General features: G+C 54.3%; 2 protein-coding genes across 2 annotated transcripts in view; both read left to right on the top strand.

The window, feature by feature from the left end:
• LOC119098010 (homeobox protein abdominal-A homolog) overlaps positions 1 to 9,531 on the top strand; it is a 46,761-nt gene extending 37,230 nt beyond the window's left edge. Inside the window, exon 5 of the mRNA XM_037220942.1 lies at positions 9,484 to 9,531. Within this exon, the coding sequence (XP_037076837.1) occupies positions 9,484 to 9,531 (48 nt within the window). The remainder of the gene's footprint in view (positions 1 to 9,483) is intronic.
• Positions 9,532 to 10,636: 1,105 nt separating this feature from the next.
• LOC119098009 (homeotic protein antennapedia) lies at positions 10,637 to 19,207 on the top strand. Its single transcript, XM_037220941.1, has 4 exons — positions 10,637 to 10,756; positions 11,258 to 11,420; positions 13,239 to 13,349; positions 17,042 to 19,207. The coding sequence occupies exons 1-4, from the start codon at positions 10,637 to 10,639 to the stop codon at positions 17,299 to 17,301; spliced, it is 654 nt and encodes a 217-aa protein (XP_037076836.1). The 3' UTR covers positions 17,302 to 19,207.
• Positions 19,208 to 19,557: the final 350 nt, after the last annotated feature.

Genomic DNA, 19,557 nt, shown 5'->3' with positions numbered 1-19,557 from the left:
TGGCGGGCGCCGTGTCCGCCCTGTGGCCGATCGAGTGGTGGGGACAGCCCGCCCGGCGGCCACGAACCTTGCAGTCTGCCCGGCTTGGGCCGCCCACCAGAAGTGATTGGAGTTGCAGATGGCGGCGGCGCCTGGCGCCCAGATGTGGGGCGGTCCGTAGTTTGTGGTCACTAATAGTGCCAGGAAGGAAACGGTCATTCAGATAGGTTGAGTTGCACTTAATATGTGTACAGCTGCCGCGGGATGGCGCCAGCTCAGTGGCTGCGGTTTAGCCGATCAGCTGTTATATCCTGGAAATCCAGCGGGAAACATTGCACAAACGTTCGTCGGTCTCGCGTCGAACAAAGGCAGACCAGCTGCAGACCCCCAGAAAGTGCTCATCGCCCCGTCTGTGGAGCCGAGGCCAGAGTGTATCGGCCGCTGGTTACAGTGCAGGCTGTATGGTGAGGTCCCAGACACCTGCTGCCTCTCTCTTGCTGTACGCACGTGAAAAGTGCAAAATAACACAGGTCTGTTGATGATCTGATGGGACTCACAAGTCAAACGGCATAGCTTGCCCTGCCTGTGGTGACATACGAGGCCTTCGTTACCTACATTTACCCGAGGTTGGAGCATCAATAGGGGACGAGACGGCCCAAAGCCCTTACATGTCCGTAAACAAGTGAGGCTTAGCTTAAAAAGGGATAAATAATCATACAAAACACAAAAAGCTTCAGTAAAGATCGAAGCGACAAATAATAGCACGCGGAGCGAAAATCGTTTTGAAAACAATCCACGAAGAAAGGCTTTTCGAGTGGTTTTGTGGCTTTCGCGTGAGCTGAACTGGGCGGTCTACCCGTCATCATCAACTTATGCATAATCTACAAGTACCTCCCCCGCTATGCCAGAAGACTACTTCTGTTCGGCAATAACCCCGACGTCTCCCTCCGCCCGAGATTGGCTCAAGCCCTCCCTGATAGTCAGCCGTTAATCCAGTCGTCTCTCAAATAACCCAAATAAATACATAAATAACAGTGGATGGTAAAACAGGTGCCATAAACCCAGCGACCCGTTCCCTAACAAGCAGAACCGTGCACAGCTGCGTCATCCCGTGGCGTTCGTTTCACGCCGAAACGGGCGTCGTTTTTAATTTGGCATGAAGATGCACAACACGTTTTCGATGCATGACGATATAGCAGTGAAGGAAGATGCAGAGTCACGTTTTGTTCTCGCTTGTGGGCGCAAAATGCACTTACGTCGCATGCAAATTGCCAATTAACAATCCTCAGTCACATCTACTTCAAAAATTAAGATGAAATATGCTTATTTTTCAATGAACTCAAAGCCTAGGGTGACAAGTAAAGCTACATATTCTGTTGATGACGACTTAAGACAGATTTTGTCATCCCGCGTTGTTTGCAAAGTGTTTTGTAATACACTTCGACCCTTCTTTCTCAAGTTGTTTTAACTTGACAGTTTCGCTGCGAAATCATTCTGCTCATACTTCACGGTTGCGTGCTGATGAGGGTTCATTATGCACGGAATGAACCCCAAATGTAGTCTGCCCACTCGCCCACTCAGTTACGACGTGCCAACAGAAGTGTGGCAAGCAAAGTAAGGCATGACTGCTGTACTGCGTGACCAAGATACAGGGAAGGCCGAGGGGGGAGCGGAGAGGGCCATGGTTCCCCAATACTCATTAACATCACCATGACGTGACGCCTGAAAATGACATATTTTAGGGAGTAGTAAAGCTTTCTCGCTGATAGGGACGTTTGCGCGGCCGACCATGTACCGCATGCTGTTCCTTCTCGCAAGGAGGCGACCCGATATGTGGTCGTCTCCAACACAGGAATTACCATGAATTGTGGGAAAATGCGGTGGTAAAATACACAATTGCTGGTGACGCAGGTTACCTCAAGCATGCGGGCTGAACACGCAAGTTGGTTTTTAACCCAGGGATGACCAAGGCAGAGTGGAAACGAATAGGAAAGCATACTGAGACTAAGGAGTAAGCAAGCGGTTTCGTGTAGCTGAACGTTTGCGGTCTACACTCCGACTGGGAAAAATCGCTTTGTGCAGTCACATAATCAAGTCTACTCACTTGTCAACTCAGTGACTACATACCAAACTGAAATGTGTTAAGCAAAGTAAGTCATGGCTTCTCTATCCCTTCACCAATATGTGGAAATGGCGGTTTGTGTGTGGGGGGGGGGGGGGAGAGGCGGGGGCGGGGGAAGTTATAAATCCAAACCTGAACGTTTTCGAAGCAAGCGTTTTGGTGAAACGTGTTCATGATCACGTTTTTGTGAACAGTCAGTTTTCGTCACGAACCGGTGACAAATCTTTTGCACATGATCAGGGTTCAAGGTAGTGAAACCCTATCCAGCACCTTCAAACAGCAGCTGACCGAGCAGTGGCCTCACATGGTGTGGGGCTGAAAGATTGACTGAGCCGCGGCCTCACATGGTGCGGGGCTGAAGGATCCGGAATTATTTCCGCTGCCCAATCCAACAGAAGTGATGAGCAATCAGCTATTGACAGTCTGATTTGCAGACATCCGCTGCAGCGCAGTTTATGCCATTTGGTTTGGAATCTCACGAGCACACATTTGTTAATAATCAGACAGTTGTCACGACCTTAGTGTAACAACTTAAATTGAATTGCTCCATCCCAGCCCCTGTTGGTATTTTACAGCCCGGTTCATGAGCTGGCTAAGAGGCTAGGTCAGCGTAATCAACAATTGCTTACGAGGCAGCTGTAGAACGGCTCGCAAAGCTGTTATCATGAGCCAGGGCACTTTGGGTTTAAAAATGACCCAAACGCTACCCTATCCCGCCCCTCTAAGACCTCTAGCAGCCTTACAACTTGGCAGAACATAGACATTGGAGGAGGATGTCTTGACTGAAAAGTAGGGTCACATTTAGAATATTACTCACGACTCAGTTCCCCTGAAACTTTAAAAGTGAGAGAGCTTTAGACATTTAAGCTTAAGTAGAAGAGCCAGTGCTAAAGACCTTGCATTTTGGCTGCCCTGAAATGTCATAACTAAGAGAGCTAGAAACCGGTCGAACAAAGGTTAAGCAACGTCAAACTTTAAATAATGTCGGAAGTGCCGTCAACTTCCCTCCCCAACTGATTTGGATCAAGATGCATTTTCAAATCAATGTGACACTCATAGTACTTTCTAGTCTTTCTGTTCAATGACCTGATCTGACTTTCAAAATGCCAAAGTGAAGAAAATCTCTCGAAATTATTTCGAAATTCTGACTGACAGCCGCCATGAAAACTGCCGTCGGCATCAAGTTTTGTGCAATAGGTTGATCTCGCCATTTAAGGTCAATGACATCATGTTGCTTATAAAGTTAAGGTGGGACACCGGTTCACGTGCTTATTTTCTGAACAGACATGGTCTTGGTGTGACAGCGACTCATACCACGATACTAAACTTGTTTCCGACGTCTTAAAGCTTGTCTCTGAGAACTGTACAGTTCACTTACACATCTGGAAAGCTGTGCCCAGACCAGGGGCGTCCGACAAGAACCACATTCACAGGCAATCTGGTGTAGTTGATCATGCTGAGCAACATCCACATGGTGTAAAGCGCAAAACATAACGCCGAGTATTGGGACTCTGTACCATGCTACGATAATATGCTGAGAATGCTAATGACTTCCTTTGAAGCCTGCTTTCACAAAGCAAAAAGCAGTTGCTCCAGCATGATGAATAACTTCCGTCACTTATCTTATTCAGCGAAGAAAGGCATTTCCATCATTTGTGTTAACTGATGTCGTGGGTTCGTTGCTTAGACCATGAAGCGGAAATTAGCTGTGCAATACAACGCGGTTCATCAACGCCGCTTTGCAACGAAGACGGGCAATTAATATTCCAGTCAATTCGGCCGCGATAGAGATGTTAACAGAAATTCATGTTGGTGCACTAGGTACAGCTCTACAAATGTGGCTGACCAGAGCTTTGCGATCTTACTTCTGAGTATACATATATATATATATATATATATATATATATATATATATATTACAACAACTTTAAAAGTGCATTGCAGGCCGAAGGGGGCGCTGTGTTTTAGGCCGCAAGAATGACGCGCAAAACGTGCCCCTTCCAACGTCAATTGTATGAATTTATGTTGGTTGATCAACATTTGGCATTGTCAACCGAAAAGTGCCATTGATGAAGTAAGAATTTTTTTGCGATTTTGCAAAGCAGCACGGCTGAGCTAGACTGACTGTTGGCTGCGGTTGAAGACTGCGGGGTGCGGTCTGCAGTGGTCTGTTTTGCCCTGCCGTGAAAACGCGCGGGCGTTATCGGGACGCTGTCATCTTAATGAAGCTCAAAGCATGCCCCGAAAATAAGCCTTTCTCACCACGTCCCCCCAGACTGGCAATATCTACCAAACAATGGGCAGCGTAGTGTCCTGCCGCGCACCATCCTGCCGTACAGTGTCCTGCCGCGCAGTGTCCTGCCGCGCAGCGTCCTGCCGCGCAGTGTCCTGCCGCGCAGTATCCTGCTGCGGCTGCTGCACAGTGGTCTGCCGCACCGTGTCTTACCACGCAGTGTCCTGCTGCGCAGTGTCCTGCCGCGTGGTGTCCTGCCGCACAATGTCCTGCCGCAGTGCCCTGCCGCACAATGTCCTGCCGCACCGTGACCTGCCGCGCAGCGTTCTGCCGCACGGTGGTCTGCCACGCAGTGTCCTGCCGCACAATGTCCTGCCGCAGTGCCCTGCCGCACAATGTCCTGCCGCACCGTGACCTGCCGCGCAGCGTTCTGCCGCACGGTGGCTGCCACGCAGTGTCCTGTCGCGCAGCGTCCTGCTGCGCCCCGCTGCACAGTGCCTTGCCGCGCAGTGTCCTGCCGCACAGTGCTCTGCTGCACAGAGCCTTGTCGCACAGTGTTCTGCTACGAAGTGTCCTTGCCGCACAGTGTCCTGCCACACCGTGACGCTCCGCGCAGTGTTCTGCTACACAGTGTCTTTGCCGCACAGTGTCCTTCCGCGCAGTGTCCTGTTACACAGCGCCCTGCCGAGCGGTGTACTGCTGTATAGTGTCCTGCTGCACAGTGTCCTGTTGCGCGTTGTCCTGCTACATGGTGTCCTGCCGCACAGTGTCCTCACCGCGCAGTGACCTGCCACACAGTGCCCTTACCACGAAGTCTCTTGCTACACAGGGCCCTGTTACGCAGCGTCCTGTCGAACAGGGCCCTGCTGCACAGGGTCCTATGCCCTAATCCATGTTTGCATTTCTGCGATCCTCTCGAAGATGTTTGTTGACGTGCTCATATACTATGCAAGCATTCGTTCGAGTGACTGCTGCTGTCGTGGTTATAAAGCTCATACAGGTTTGCGATGATAACCAGGGTTTAATGCCAGTAGGTGTCTTTACCTTTAGGGTTTATTTATTCAGCAATCCTTGCACTTGACTGACAAAAACGTTTTTGTACTGCATTTCAGCGTTGGTATTTCTGGCATTTGAGCCTTGGCGACATCTGTCCAAATGTCGATTATTTATGGCGGCTGTCGAAAACAATTCGCAGGGGCCAAGGGTGTCAAACATTCCGACTTGTTACGCTCGTATGCACTTCCTTACCATGGTACACCATATTTCTGTGGAAGTTTCTCTAGCTCACGTGCGTTTTCCCTGTTAGCGCAAGCCATTAAAAGTCAGATTGTGCGCCTCTCCATATCTTGGTTTATCTGCAGAATTCCTGATCGGGATGCAACAGCATTCCAATAGCCCAGAAAATAACCATCCGGCGTTTGGCATTTCGTACAAAATGAACGCAAAAAAGGCACACGCATTCCCAACATTTTTGAAAAATTTCGGCTTTGGCTACATCCATGCTAAACTGCCAACAGTTGCGTATATGGCTGATTGAATGGTGGATGGCGTCGACAAATACGGACTCCTGATGCCACCGGTCGTCCTCCACGCGGCGCCAGTCCACGAAATGGATCGCTCGCTGATTGGTCTAGCCGCCGGTCACGTGGTGCACGATGCCGCCGACCCGTCGGACCGGGGACAGACTCCGACAGCCATGCCACGACACCGGGTCATGAGAGACGCCTGCCGGCGGCCGTTGTTGTCAGTGGCGAGTGGTGTCCGGACGTGGGCGGCGCGGTGACGAGCACGGCGTGGGCACGGGGCGCGGCTGGCACCGGCGGTGAGTGGGACCGGGGCGGGTATGACCGGGAGCAGCTCTGCCCGGGGCTTACGGGCGCATTCGCTCGGCGCGGCGGCAGGGGGGGGGGGGGGGGCTGTTTGGTGCCCACCTCCGGTGCTGGCTGGATTTGTGATGATACGATACAGCTGATGGTTATTTCAGTTTGTTGTTTATTGGTCAGGTCATATGAGCTGCTTCTTGCGAGGTGACCGGTCATACAGAATTACTACTAAATACAGCGTTTGATAGCGTACAACAACATGCCATTTATTAGTGTATCGATGTGATGTTGCACAGTACAATTCTGCACTAAATATATAGTAATGCGATATTGACAGGTCCGTTTGCGCTGTGGACATGTGGAATCACGCATGCAGTAATTAGCAGGTAATGCGATATTGACAGGCTGTTTGCGCTGTGGACATGTGGAAGCACGCATGCAGCAATTGGCGCGGAATGCAATATTGACAGGCCTGTTTGCGCTGTGGACATGTGGAAGCACGCATGCAATAATATGCAGGGAATGTTGACGCGCACACGTATTTCGAAGACAGAGGTAGAGAGGCAGGTAGTCTATACACCTTTGCTTGAAACAATGACGTAATAACCGACATAGATTAAATCCCTGCGCACTTGTTGTCTGAGTCCCAACAGGAAAGGGCACCGTAAAACTATCCATAACAGAGAGCCTACAGGTGCAGCCAAGACACCGCTAGAGCGCCAGAGCGATCCGGCTAGGCCAGTGGCACATGTGAAGGTCTGTAGACCCCACGTCACGGATCACCATTGGCGCCAGAGCGATCCGGCTAGGCCAGTGGCACATGTGAAGGTCTGTAGACCCCACGTCACGGATCACCATTGGCGCCAGAGCGGTCCGGCTAGGCCAGTGGCACATGTGAAGGTCTGTAGACCCCACGTCACGGATCACCATCAATGTTGCATTCGACGGCCCCGAGTCATTGATGAGCGCCTGTTGGTGGTCGTTGCTACCTAGGCAGGCCATCACCTCCGAACAGAGCCGGCTGAAACAGCATTTGGGTAGAATAAGGCAGGAGGCCCATGGAGCGCCAAACAATCGGCGGAGGGGCAGAGCCACAGAGCAGGCGGGGGCAGTGGTGGCTGAGGATTGTATGACTGGCAGAGACCAGTGCCTCCACCGCTGGCCCGCTTTTCCACGCGTCCTGCCTGCTCTTCAATGCAGGGGGCCAGCGGCGAACCCAGCACCTAATGGCCTCGCGGAAGCTCTGCATTGGGATATGTTTGCCATGCTGGAATATTGCCGGTCCCAGTGTGGACCGTGATGAGAGGCGGCGCTCACGATGATGCCGCATTTGGAGGGGCCGCCAGAAGTCATTTGGGGTGGGGTGAGGTCAGTGGAGGACGAAGGCTGTGTCAGCAGCTCGATGTTGTCAGCCAGAGTTTCAGTCAAACAGCGGCGCGATGAGGAGGGGCGTTGTCGCGGGAAAAAAGAATTGGACGCGCGTCTTTGCCATGCTGTGCGTGGTAGTCGCCGGAAAAAGACGTTCATTCATTTGCTCCGTCGACAATCATACTGATACGATGAACTGTTCCGCTGGTCATTCCGATGTTCTGAGGCATCTGCCCGATTGTCATACGACGATCTTTCATCATGGCAGCCTCCATTTGTGTGACGTGGACAGATCGGTCTGTACCTCGGGTCTCCCAGAGAGTGGTAAACCCCTCACGTTCGCGCTACTCTTCTCCAGACCACACACCCACCTACCCACCTTTTCACTCGGAAAAATTGTTACTGCCATAAACTAGAAGAGTATCTTTGTGTAACTCCCCATGCTTCTAGTTTTCCGGTGTAATGCAGCTGATGATCGGACGCTACAAGCTTGCGTCGAAAGGAACACAAAATTTCGGGTATGTATGCACGTGAAGCAAGCTCCGAAATGGCATTCTTTCCCTCAAATTAATCACGATTTCGTGCTGAAACCCTGTGTCTTAGGAAAGTGGATTAAAAGGTTACTTGAAAAAGGTTACGTGCCAGGCCACGTTATTTTTTCATAGCAATGAAATGGAACTTATTTTTAGAATGAGCCTTGTAAAGAAATGCAGGACGTATCTGTGTACACAGACATAATACATATCAGGCATTTGGAGGACCAGTCATAAGCTCAAAGGAGGTGGACCAACTTTCGGAGAAAGGTTTTTGTCCGGAAAGATGACGCCGACGCGTCGTACCGGGGACCGAATTCAGCGATGAATGTGCATTTTTTTCGACCAGCATGGTAGGAAAAGACAAAACCTACTTCCGGGAAAATTATGAGTAAATGTTCCCAGACTATGCAGTGGCTGCGTCCATGGCTGTGTGCTGCTGGCCGGTAGTGCGCACAACCTAAGTATGTTTATTTAAATAGGTCATTGCTTGGCGAGGCATTCACGTGGGAAGTGGGTTTCCCATCGGCGCAGATCTTGACAAGCCATAATGACAATGATTTCTCAAATTCGGACTGGAAATATCTTGGATGCACGTTTAGTCCAGAAGCCCTCTTGAATCGGAGAGGCTGAGCTTGCTGACGGCGGGTCGGCGCCGCCCGCAGCCCTCGCTGCTGTATCGTAAGCTCGTCTGGCGTTCTTGGCGGCAGCCAGTTTGTTGTGTCGGACACCACTGACCAGCATGCAGGATCAGGTTGCACGATCGGTGATCAGTGTTCCGCCAGGACTGGGTAGCTGATCGGTGTTCCGTCAGGACTGGGCAGCTGATCAGCGTTCCGCCGGGGCTGGGCAGCTGATCGGTGTTCCGTCAGGACTGGGCAGCTGATCGGTGTTCCGCCAGGACTGGGTAGCTGATCAGCGCAGGAATGGGTAGCTGACCAGTGTTCGGCCAGGGCCTGACCGCGCCGTCCGAGCGAACGCGCGCTTGACTGGTGTTTGGTTGACGGGCCAACTGTCGCTCAGGGGCTGATTTCACGCCGACAGGGGATCGACACGGAGCACGGGGGTACATATGACCATGCGCGCGCAGCCGAAGCATGCGCTGTGTGTCGTCCGGCCGCGCGATTGGCTGCAACATCTGGACTTAGCACGTGATTCGTCGAAACAGCTGATGAGCCGGCTGACCAATGGTCGTGGTCGCCAACCGAATATGTTTTCCAAAATTTAGCCCGGATCTTTTGATTGCGTGAACTTATGAGATCAAAGCCCATGATCTTCTGAGATCAGCGCGGCAAAGGAGCGCTTACCGCGTGAGCTCCGACCTCGCCATGCTATCATGGAATTCCTGGTCAACGGTATAATTTAGTGGGAAAAACTGAACCTGCCACAATGCTCGATACGGCCCGGTCAGCCCTCTCCCGTTAGCGCTACTGCTACCACCGGTCGCAGCCCATCGCGGTCAGAGGCAAGTAGCGAGAGCCTAAAGCGATTCAAATCGACCCCCATCACGTAAGGGTGAATCGGAGGGCATGCACTCCAATCAGCTGAGCTATCGGGCAAACGTAGCCGAGCGCCTGGCGACTGCCGCCTCGCTTTTGTACCACAGGCAAGGAACGGGACCCATGCGACCTCGTATCTCTCAAGTTCTGACCTTGTTCGCCTGCACCGCCGTACCGGAGTACACGATCTCTAATTTTCGCGCTCAAAGTTCGCTTAAAGCGCTATACACACTAATCCCTCGGTCTCCAAGCGACCACGTCTTAATGAGGAAGCCCTGGCCTGTAGTGATACCAGCATACAACGGTTATCACCCTGTCATCACCTTCTGTGAAAGCCGGCTCCACTCGCCAACGTCTGTTTTGCGTTGAACTGGATGCTCTGTGATCCAATCATCGTCTCTTAGCTTAAGTGGTCTCGTATCCGACACAGGCATGCCATGTGCCACGGTTTTGAACGCCGTTTATGGCTTGGCCGGGAGCACGCCTTGTGATCTGCAGCCGCCTGACGTCCGCACATGCGGCGTGGTGCACCGGTGCACGGCCGACGAGCCGGCGAGAGGCTGCATAATGGGCACCTGCTCACCAGTGCAGACCGCCGGCGCGATGCGACACCGGTACGCCACTCTCTCACAGCGTCCGGGTGGCTAGGCAACGTTTCCCAAGACCACTCTCCGCATCTCCCATCAGCTCGTGGCGATCAACAGCAGTTTGACATCGGCCCAGTCTCCGCGAGCACGCCGCCAGCACCCAGCTGTGCCGACCGTGGCGGGGGGGGGGGGGGGCAGCTGGAACTGGAGAGGCGTCTGCGGTCGGACCGCCCGCCTGCCGACGGTGCGTGGCCGGCGGCTGGGCTGGTGGCGGCGTTGATTTACACGCGGGGCCGCCGGCGCCGGCAAGCAGGTCGAGTGTGCAGCTGCGGGCCGCCGCCCGCGCCGGCGTCATTAACGCCAGCGAGGTGATCTATGCGTCTGCCCACCGCGACCGGAACACAATTAGTCGCAGTCTAGCAGGCGCGGACAACGGAATTGGGCGCCTCATGTTTGCAATGCTGGATTCGAGACAGCGGTATCATACACAGGATGTATTTCACGCGAGCGGCTGACGCTAACTGGTGGTTAGAGTACGAGGACTGGTGTGAGGCGACCAGTCGAGGCGTGGACAGGGGTGCCACGGTCCGCAAGGGCTGTGCGGGCCGGACGGCGAGTCAAGCACCCTGCTGAAGTGTCACTCCAGCGCCAGGTTACGCTCGCACCGATGGCATGCACCACTTTAGTGTCCTGTACCTCCTCGTGAGAACGCTTAAAAGACAAGGCTAATACCGCCTGAAGAGGCTCAGGCTCATATTTCTTAACATCATTTACCAAATCACTCTTTATGATTATTACTGTTCTGTACTATCAGCATTTTTTGGTCACGGAATACCAATAAGGCAAGCTTTACGTACCTGCCCGGCCAGCGGAGATAGACTACACCGGCCCCAGCCAGCGGAGATGGACCACACCTGCCGCCGGCCAACGGAGATGGATCAACACCGGTCCCCGGCCGGCGGGAGATGGACCACATCGGCTCCCAGCCAGCGGAGAGGGAACAGGGACCACACTCACCCAGGCCGATGGAGGAGGACCACGCCCGCCCCCTGGCCGGTGGAGATGGACCGCACCGGCTCCCGGCCAGCGGCCTTGGGCCACACCGGTCCCCAGCCAGCGGAGATGGGCCACACCGGCCCCCGGCCAGCGGAGATGGACCATGGACCACACCCACCCGGGCCGGTGGAGGAGGATCACGCCCGCCCCCGGCCAGCGGAGATGAACGACACCGGCTCCGGCCAAGGGAGGTGGACCCCATCTCCCCCGGCCAACGGAGGTGGATCACATCCATCCCAACCAGCGGAGGTGGACCACGATCAAACGTGGCCGACGCCCGTCGGCTCGTAAAAAGAGCCATTCATTGACCAGCGGGGATGGGGCCTGTGCGCGCGGCCGCTCGGCCCCTCAGAGAGGGTTTTGGGGACGCATGACTTACGAGACGGACCGAGGGCGGGGAAGGATTTATGCCTCCAGTCCCGGGAAGTTTCTAATTAACAGGAGTTCCACGCTCTGGAAATACATGGCGTCCGCTAGGAAGCGCATAAATCACCTGCGCAATCGGCGGTGCAAGCCATTTGCGACTGTGCACCGTGGAAGTATTGACCCTGCTGAAGCCTTTAATGGGTGTAACCGCTGGGTTCGGGGCGCGAACTGGCCATTTATTCTGTGGTTGAGAGCGCAGCTAGAGAACGATACACCACGTGTTAGCACATAAACTATCTCAGCTGCCCAATCTGGTCTTGTGTCTGCTTTTCACTATATTTTTGTTATCACTTGTAACGCTGGTCAGGTGCGTCCATCCATGAACTTTGTTCAGAACATCCCGAAAGTGCTGGCTGATCGCGTCACCGGTGATCGGTGACCACGAGATTCGAAACTGTCATCTGCGCATCGTTAGCCGATGATGTACGGGTCACTAACTCAGCAGGTAGCAAATCCGGCTGTACCGAGCTCAAGAGGGGCCATCAATTCAAAGCGTGGCTTACAGCCAAGCCATATGTTCTGTGTCCAGACTGTGGTCGGCCAACGAACCGCGTTCTATTCTGCACGCCCGTCAAGTGTTTTCTCTCATATGTTGGTATAGCAAAATGCCAGATGTCGGCTATGTTTCACGTTCAACGCTCTCTTAGTCATAGGCCAGTTTTCTCCAGAATATCCTGCGCAGCTATTCATCTTGGCAACCCGTCCTAGCAAATGAACTACTCAGCCGCCTGCCGCTTGAAAAGACAAGTGGCGCGCTGATTTGTATAAGACGTTTCTCCGGATGTGGCCGGCACTGACAGCGTCCGTTCTCCCTGTCCGCAGGCGGAGCGCCATCACGGACGGGAGGCTGCGATGCGCGGCGTTCCGTGCCGAAGTGATCAGTAGTGTTGTGTGTAGCGCGATATCGCCGGCGCAGTGCAACGCCTAGAATGCCGAACGACCCGTACCGCGAAACAGACTACCCGCTGCCGGACGCGACCCACCCGTGTCCGGGGCGGGGCTTTGACTTCGTGGCCATCCCACCCGAGTGCCCCCCGGCCGCGTCACGCGGCTTCTTTCAAACCATGGAACCGCCTCTACCGGTCCAGCAGCTTCGTCACCACCAGCATCCACATCAACAGCAGCAGCAGCAGCAGCAGCAGCAGCAACAGCAGCAACAGCAACAGCAACAAGCAACAGCAACAGCAACAGCACCACCACCACCACAACCCCCACCACCAGCAGCAGCAGCGGCAGCAGCAGCAGTTGCACCAACAGCAGCTGCTCCAGCATCAGCAGCGGCTGCAGGCCCAGTCCCCTAGCGGCAGCAGCAGTCCCAGCCGCCAGCCGCAGCAGCACGTCCCGTGCCACGGGCGCGCCGCCGCCACAGACCCCCGCCAATACGCGCCGAACAGCTCGTGCGGCAGCTCAGCGCCGGGCCGCGGCGGCAGGCCGTGGTGCCCGCAGCCGGCGGGCGCGGCCGAGGCGTACGCGGCCATGTACCGCGCCGCGCCGGCCGGCCCTGCAGTCGGACCCCGGCTGTCCGCAGTATCTGGCGACGGAGGGCGAGCGCCCCACCGGTCGCGCGCCACTGCCCAGGGGCAGCCGCGCCCGACCGCGGTCCGTCCCCCAGCCGGCCGGCTCGGCGGTGACGGCTACCTCGCGCAGGACGTGTTCGGCCGCGGTCCGTGCCCAGCCATCCAGCAGCCAGGCAGCCTCTTCCCTTGGATGAAGGCGCAGTTCGGTGAGTGCTATGCGCCAGCGGGAGCGGGGGTCACGAGCTTAACTGACGCACCAGCGGGGAGCGGGGGTCACGAGCTCAACTGATGCACCAGCGGGAGCGGGCGTCACGAACTCAACTGATGCACCAGCGGGAGCGGGGGTCACGAGCTCAACTGATGCACCAGCGGGAGCGGGCGTCACGAGCTCAACTGATGCACCAGCGGGAGCGGGCGTCACGAGCTTAACTGATGCACCAGCGGGAGCGGGGGGTCACGAGCTCAACTGATGCACCAGCGGGAGCGGGCGTCACGAGCTCAACTGATGCACCAGCGGGAGCGGGCGTCACGAGCTTAACTGATGCACCAGCGGGAGCGAGTGTCACGAGCTCAACTGATGCACCAGCGGGAGCGGGCGTCACGAGCTCAACTGATGCGCCAGCGGGAGCGGGGGTCACGAACTCAGTTGAGGAGTATCGTGAACGCGGTTCTGTGATGATCGTGAGATCTCACCAAATCCGGGGGTGCCACTGGCCACGCCGCGTGTGTCCTGAAATCATTTGAATGCAGAAAGAGAGCGACCGATCTCGATCACCCGCGCAACTCAGCAGAACAACGCCTCCTTCCTGTCCGCCCCGACGCCCTCGACGGTAGAGAATCGCGCCGCTCGTCCACGGGGGAGCCTAGCAGGCAGGGGAGGGCATCGCTGCGCCACTTTTACCTTCTTTTTCGTCTTGCCAGCACACGCCAACCATCACTCAGGTATTGCGCCTCATATCCGGAGGATTACACTTCAGCACAAACCACTTAACTGGTATACATTTGGCGTTTCGAAATTTTACGTCCCAGTCCGCATTTCATGACAGCTTGAGTGCTGGCACAAATCATGTGCTTCCTACTTTGATACGGGATCGGACGACTGGTCTAACTGCTCCACAATATCGATTTTGAAAATCAAATACATCACACACCCGGCTGGTGCGCCCCTCTGTCGACCCGCTGGCTGTGTGTGCGTGGTTTCAAGTGTGGAGGTGTCTATGTGCGGCCACGAGTGTGTTGCCACAAGTGCCGGAAACCGGTCTTGCACTATAAACTATTCGTGATGCTGAAATGGGCCACAGAAACTTCCCATTGAATTATTAATTTTTATGGAGGGTTTAAGGCATCAGGTCGCGATAAAACAAACTAAAATGGGCCTGTCGTAGGCGCCGTGTCGGTCCACGGTGAGCGCTGGTCGCGGCTACGCTGTGTCGGTCCACGCGCTGTGTAGGTCCACGGTGAGCGCTGGTCACGGCTACGCTGTGTCGGTCCACACGCTGTGTCGGTCCACCGTGAGCGCTGGTCGCGGCTACGCTGTGTCGGTCCACGCGCTGTGTAGGTCCACGGTGAGCGCTGGTCGCGGCTACGCTGTGTCGGTCCACGCGCTGTGTAAGTCCACGGTGAGCGCTGGTCGCAGCTGCGCCGCATCCACCGACTCTAGTCCTGGAGTGCCGGCCGGTCCAACAGAAACGTCGATTGAACCAGCCAAACGTCAGACTCGATCAACCAAAATCGAAATGTCGATGGCATTTGGGGCCAGCATGAGGTCATAAAATGGAGAGGCTGTTAAAAAGTTGTCTCAAAGACATTGCAATGCTGAATGCTGTTAAAAAATACGCTGCCAAGTCATGTTTCTTAGTAGCGGAAGCCAGCCATGCTTCTTACCAGCGGAAGCTAGCCATGCTTCTTAGCTGCGAAAGCTAGCCAGGCTTCTTACCAGCGGAAGCTAGCCATGTTTCTTTGCAGCGGAAGCTATCCATGTTTATAAGCAGCAAGCCTTCGACACGAGACTCCGAGCGCGCCTGGGCGCTCATTACGATACTAACGGCACCACAGGCACGCCGTTGGTTTTCAATAGGCTAATGACCATTTCAGACTAAAAAAAACAGTGTTAATATTGTACCCCGCAATTGCATGGCATGTTTCGTAAGCCCCCAACAAATAATAATGCTAATCGATATCCTTCATAGCCAGGCGAGCTACTGGTTACTCCATATGATTTATACACTGTGTCACCTCAACGCTGGTTGTACGTCATCGCCAGGCGGAGCTACTGGTTACTCCATATATTTATACACTGTGTCACGCTCAAAGCTGGTCAGACGTCATAGCCAGGCGGAGCTACTGGTTATTCCATATGATTTATACACTGTGTCACGCTCAACGCTGGTCAGACGTCATACCCAGGCGAAACTACTGGTTACTCCATATGATTTATACACTGTGTCACGCTCAACGCTGGCACCAGACGTCATAGCCAGGCGGAGCTACTGGTTACTCCATATGATTTATACACGTGTGTCACGCTCAACGCTGGTCAAGACGTCATAGCCAGGCGGAGGCTACTGGTTACTCCATATGATTTATAACACTGTGTCACGCTCAACGCTGGTCAGACGTCATAGCCAGCGGAGCTACTTGTTACTTCCATATGATTTATACACTGTGTCATGCTCACGCTGGTCAGACGTCATAGCCAGGCGGAACTACTGGTTACTCCATATGATTTATACACTGTGTCACGCTCAACGCTGGTCAGACGTCATAGCCAGGCGGAACTACTGGTTACTCCATATGATTATACACTGTGTCACGCTCAACGCTGGTCAGACGTCATAGCCAGGCGGAACTACTGGTTACTCCATATGATTTGTACACTGTGTCACGCTCAACGCTGGTCAGACGCCACGCTCAACACTGGTAAGACGCCATCGCCAGACAAATCGTCAGGTCACTGCTTCCTGGGCTATGACCTGTATATCATACATGCACTGGAGAGGTGCAGGAGGGATGGAACTTTGAAGCCAAACATTCTTTATTACTACGCTCTGGGTATCGTGTCCAGCCTCTGCGCCTTTGCCGTTGGCCGACGTTCGCCATGGTAGCTCCGCCAGCGCCAGTAATTGTCGCCGACGTCGCCAGCAAGACGTGCGCGGCTGTCCGGACGCTAAACACGGCTGAACGACGTGTTTAGCGCGCCACAAAGGTCGCTGTGGTGCCAGGCTTGATTTACGACTGCACCGGTTCAGCGTGTGTGTTCTGAAACCCGTCTAAATGACAGCGTTCGGCTAAGTCGCGACGGTTTAAGGGGAGGATGCAGTCGTGTCCAGTTGATCGAGCGTCAATAAGTTCAACTCTCGTAGGTTTGGCTGGCGACGTAGGTGATACACCCTTTGCTACTTTTGCTGCTCACCATCTGCAATTTCGCGATGTGAATGAGGCTGTAAAGATTTGAACGGCCCATCAAACACGCCGGCAAGGCGACATATGCGGTATCTCCCTGCCATCAATATAATGGGAAGAAATTCTCTCCACTTTATACCCATTGTATCGATTTCAAGTTAAAGAGATGTGTGAAACGCCCCCTTTCCCTCCCACCCAACAAGCGACGTTTTATTGTTTTTGCAGGCTTGGTAAACACTCAGCTATTCGTGGATCGTTTCGTATGCTCCAGTGCCCTCAGGGGATTCTGTGGCTCTTCGAAGACCATGCGATCCTAGTCGTACTTCAGTGGGCCTCTGTCTGGATAATGTAACATGTTATTTCCTCGCTTCGTCTCGAATCCTCGTATCGTCTTGTTCTACCCTGCGTACCTTTTTACAACGGTATGCGCGCTATTGCCCATATTTCGCACCACAGTGCACCGACAGTGACGGTTCGCAACGTTTTTTTTTTTCAGACAGGAAGCGTGGTCGGCAGACGTACACCCGGTACCAGACGCTGGAGCTGGAGAAGGAGTTCCACTTCAACCGCTACCTGACCCGCCGGCGTCGAATCGAGATCTCCCACCAGCTGTGCTTGACGGAGCGCCAAATAAAGATCTGGTTCCAGAATCGGCGCATGAAGTGGAAAAAGGAGCATAGGACGCTCGACACCACGGACGACAAGGCGGCGTCGGTGGAGGTGGCAGATGCGGAAAAATCTCCGGGTGGGGCGTAAATTATCAGCATTTCTGCGATTGCGGTGGTGAAATATTATTTGGCTACTGTGTAGGACAAGGCATGCTGGCGCGGGCTGGTGGTGCTTGCTGCTGGCCCAGTGATATTCGGCCGGTCGTTCATCGGAGCCGCGGATGATGCTGTGGAAACATTCGGTCCCGATCACCAGGTTACTGGCACCTCGGGGCCCGTCATCGCGTCATCAGGTGACGTCATCGGTTCGTCGGTGCTCGTTCGTGTTGTTATGAGATCGTCAGCTGTGGTGTCCAGCGCCGGGGGGTCAGGCAATACTGTGCCGCCTGCAGTCACCCATCGTGTGACATCATCTCCCCACCGACGGCTGGTGACGTCAGACGACCAGAGACGTCAGAGACAGACGTCAGGCTGGGCCCGACGCCGTGCGGCCTTACATCCGTCTGGACCGCTGGTGAGGCTGTCCAGCACGCTCGCCCAACTCACACCGATACTGGACATGACGTCTATGACGCCGGCTTACACAACACTCCTTGCACGCCACGTGGCAGAGGCTGTACACACCTACACCGGGTGGGGCGAAACGGAGAGCCAAAGCAATTTGGAGTCTTTTGTATTCGCACGGTGATGATATGTTTAAACCATTTGTATTTTATACGCAATTTAAAACGACATACAGCTTTCACCATCGGGTACGCTTGAGAACGGTTGATCTTCGCCCTCTTCGTTGGGAGGGAGATCATCTCGACCTGGTCTGACATGTTCGGACAGTAGGTGGCAGCGACCTCTCCCAGGGTCACTTCCATCCGTGCGTAGGACCTTACGCGAAAGGTTATGTATGCCGGTGCCGTGTGCATTTGTGCTTCGTCCAATTTGTACGGAAAAAACGTATCACGCAATACTGCATATGTGATTAGGAACGGAATACGTAACTGATTGTGTGGTATACCGATACGTAATACGTTTCCATACTAGCACCGTATTTTAGAACGCTTTCACTTGGTTGTTTGCTAGCCACTAAGGCCGTTTGTAGGAGGATGAGGTAGGTGGCTAGGCTCACTGCACTGTTGCAGTGTTCAACGCACTATAAGTGCATTCGTCTCACTGCAATTTTTGAATATAGGATATGCTTGTGATATACGAAAAGCGCTGGCCAATGCGCCCTTTCACACGAGGCCACCGTTGGATGCATTAGTTTCGGCAGGCGTCAAACGCCTTTGCTTTTTGTGATTTGAGTCTCTGCCGCTGCGCAGTGCAATGTAGCGTCGCTCGCTTGCTCTCCCAAAGATCGGCGCGCGCGGCGTCCTCCCTGCGGTGCCTAGCACGCGTTCTCTCGCGCTGCCTCGTGAGCCGGTCACGATCAGCGCCCCAGGCTGGCAGCTAGGTTGTTACTGTGGCGGGATGATCTCGGAGGCGAGGACGGCGACCACACCTATCGTGGCGGACTGCAGCGTGCGTGGAATCGGTGCGGTGCGGTGCGGTGCGGTGCGGTGCGGCGCCCGCTGGACGGTGGCGACGGGTTTGAGCAGTGCGTATCTGATGTGTGGCGTGGCGGGCTGGCATTGAACGGTGCTTGCTGTCAGGCGGGAGGCGGACGAGCCATCAGGGGCCGAAGACATCGGACTGTGACAATCGTGTACGTAACATTTAGTACAAGCAATAGCTACGACCTGTTGGCTTCCGACTCCGCGCCGGGCTATTTTCTGTTCGGCGATTTCCGCGCTGCACTCGCTCTGGGGTCACGCGGACCCCGTGACTCACCCCTGACGGGGTGTGGTTTAGCTGTGTTATCCGCGCCTACCTGACGTTTCAGAAATGGTATTTTCGTTCCTCGCCGCACAAAAACGCTCTCCGTTGTTGAAAAAATACTCTCCGTTGTTGGTTTCAATGCACGATCCATGAGAATTATGTCATCACGGCGTCGTTGTTTTCATTAATTTGTTTCACGATGTCTATGTAAATAGTGTTCATTTTAATCGATAAAACAAACTGAAATGTCTTTGTTTCGTTCGGCGTCGGTAAGCAACACAAACCGAGCAAACGGGTGAACGAAGCTATAAGCGACCCATCCATAGACTTCCGGGAGACGGGAACTGGTTTGCAGAAGGCGCATCCATAAATACATTTCCTGTGAAGGGGAAGGGTGGCTCGAAGGCGGGTAATCGAAGCGTAACAGAGAGGGGGGGGGGGGGGGGAGGGGAGAACGTCTTTGGGCAACGCAGTGGCGGGTTCAGTTGTAGTGGCAGATTATGCTATGATATTTTACAACATTTCCAAGCCCTAA

This window comes from Pollicipes pollicipes, unplaced genomic scaffold (genome assembly GCF_011947565.3).
Source record: "Pollicipes pollicipes isolate AB1234 unplaced genomic scaffold, Ppol_2.1 Scaffold_4740;HRSCAF=5597_pilon_pilon_pilon, whole genome shotgun sequence".
Taxonomy (NCBI): Eukaryota; Metazoa; Arthropoda; class Thecostraca; order Pollicipedomorpha; family Pollicipedidae; genus Pollicipes; species Pollicipes pollicipes.
Note: the sequence above shows the minus strand (reverse complement) of the source record. Positions and strands in the feature narration are given on the sequence as shown.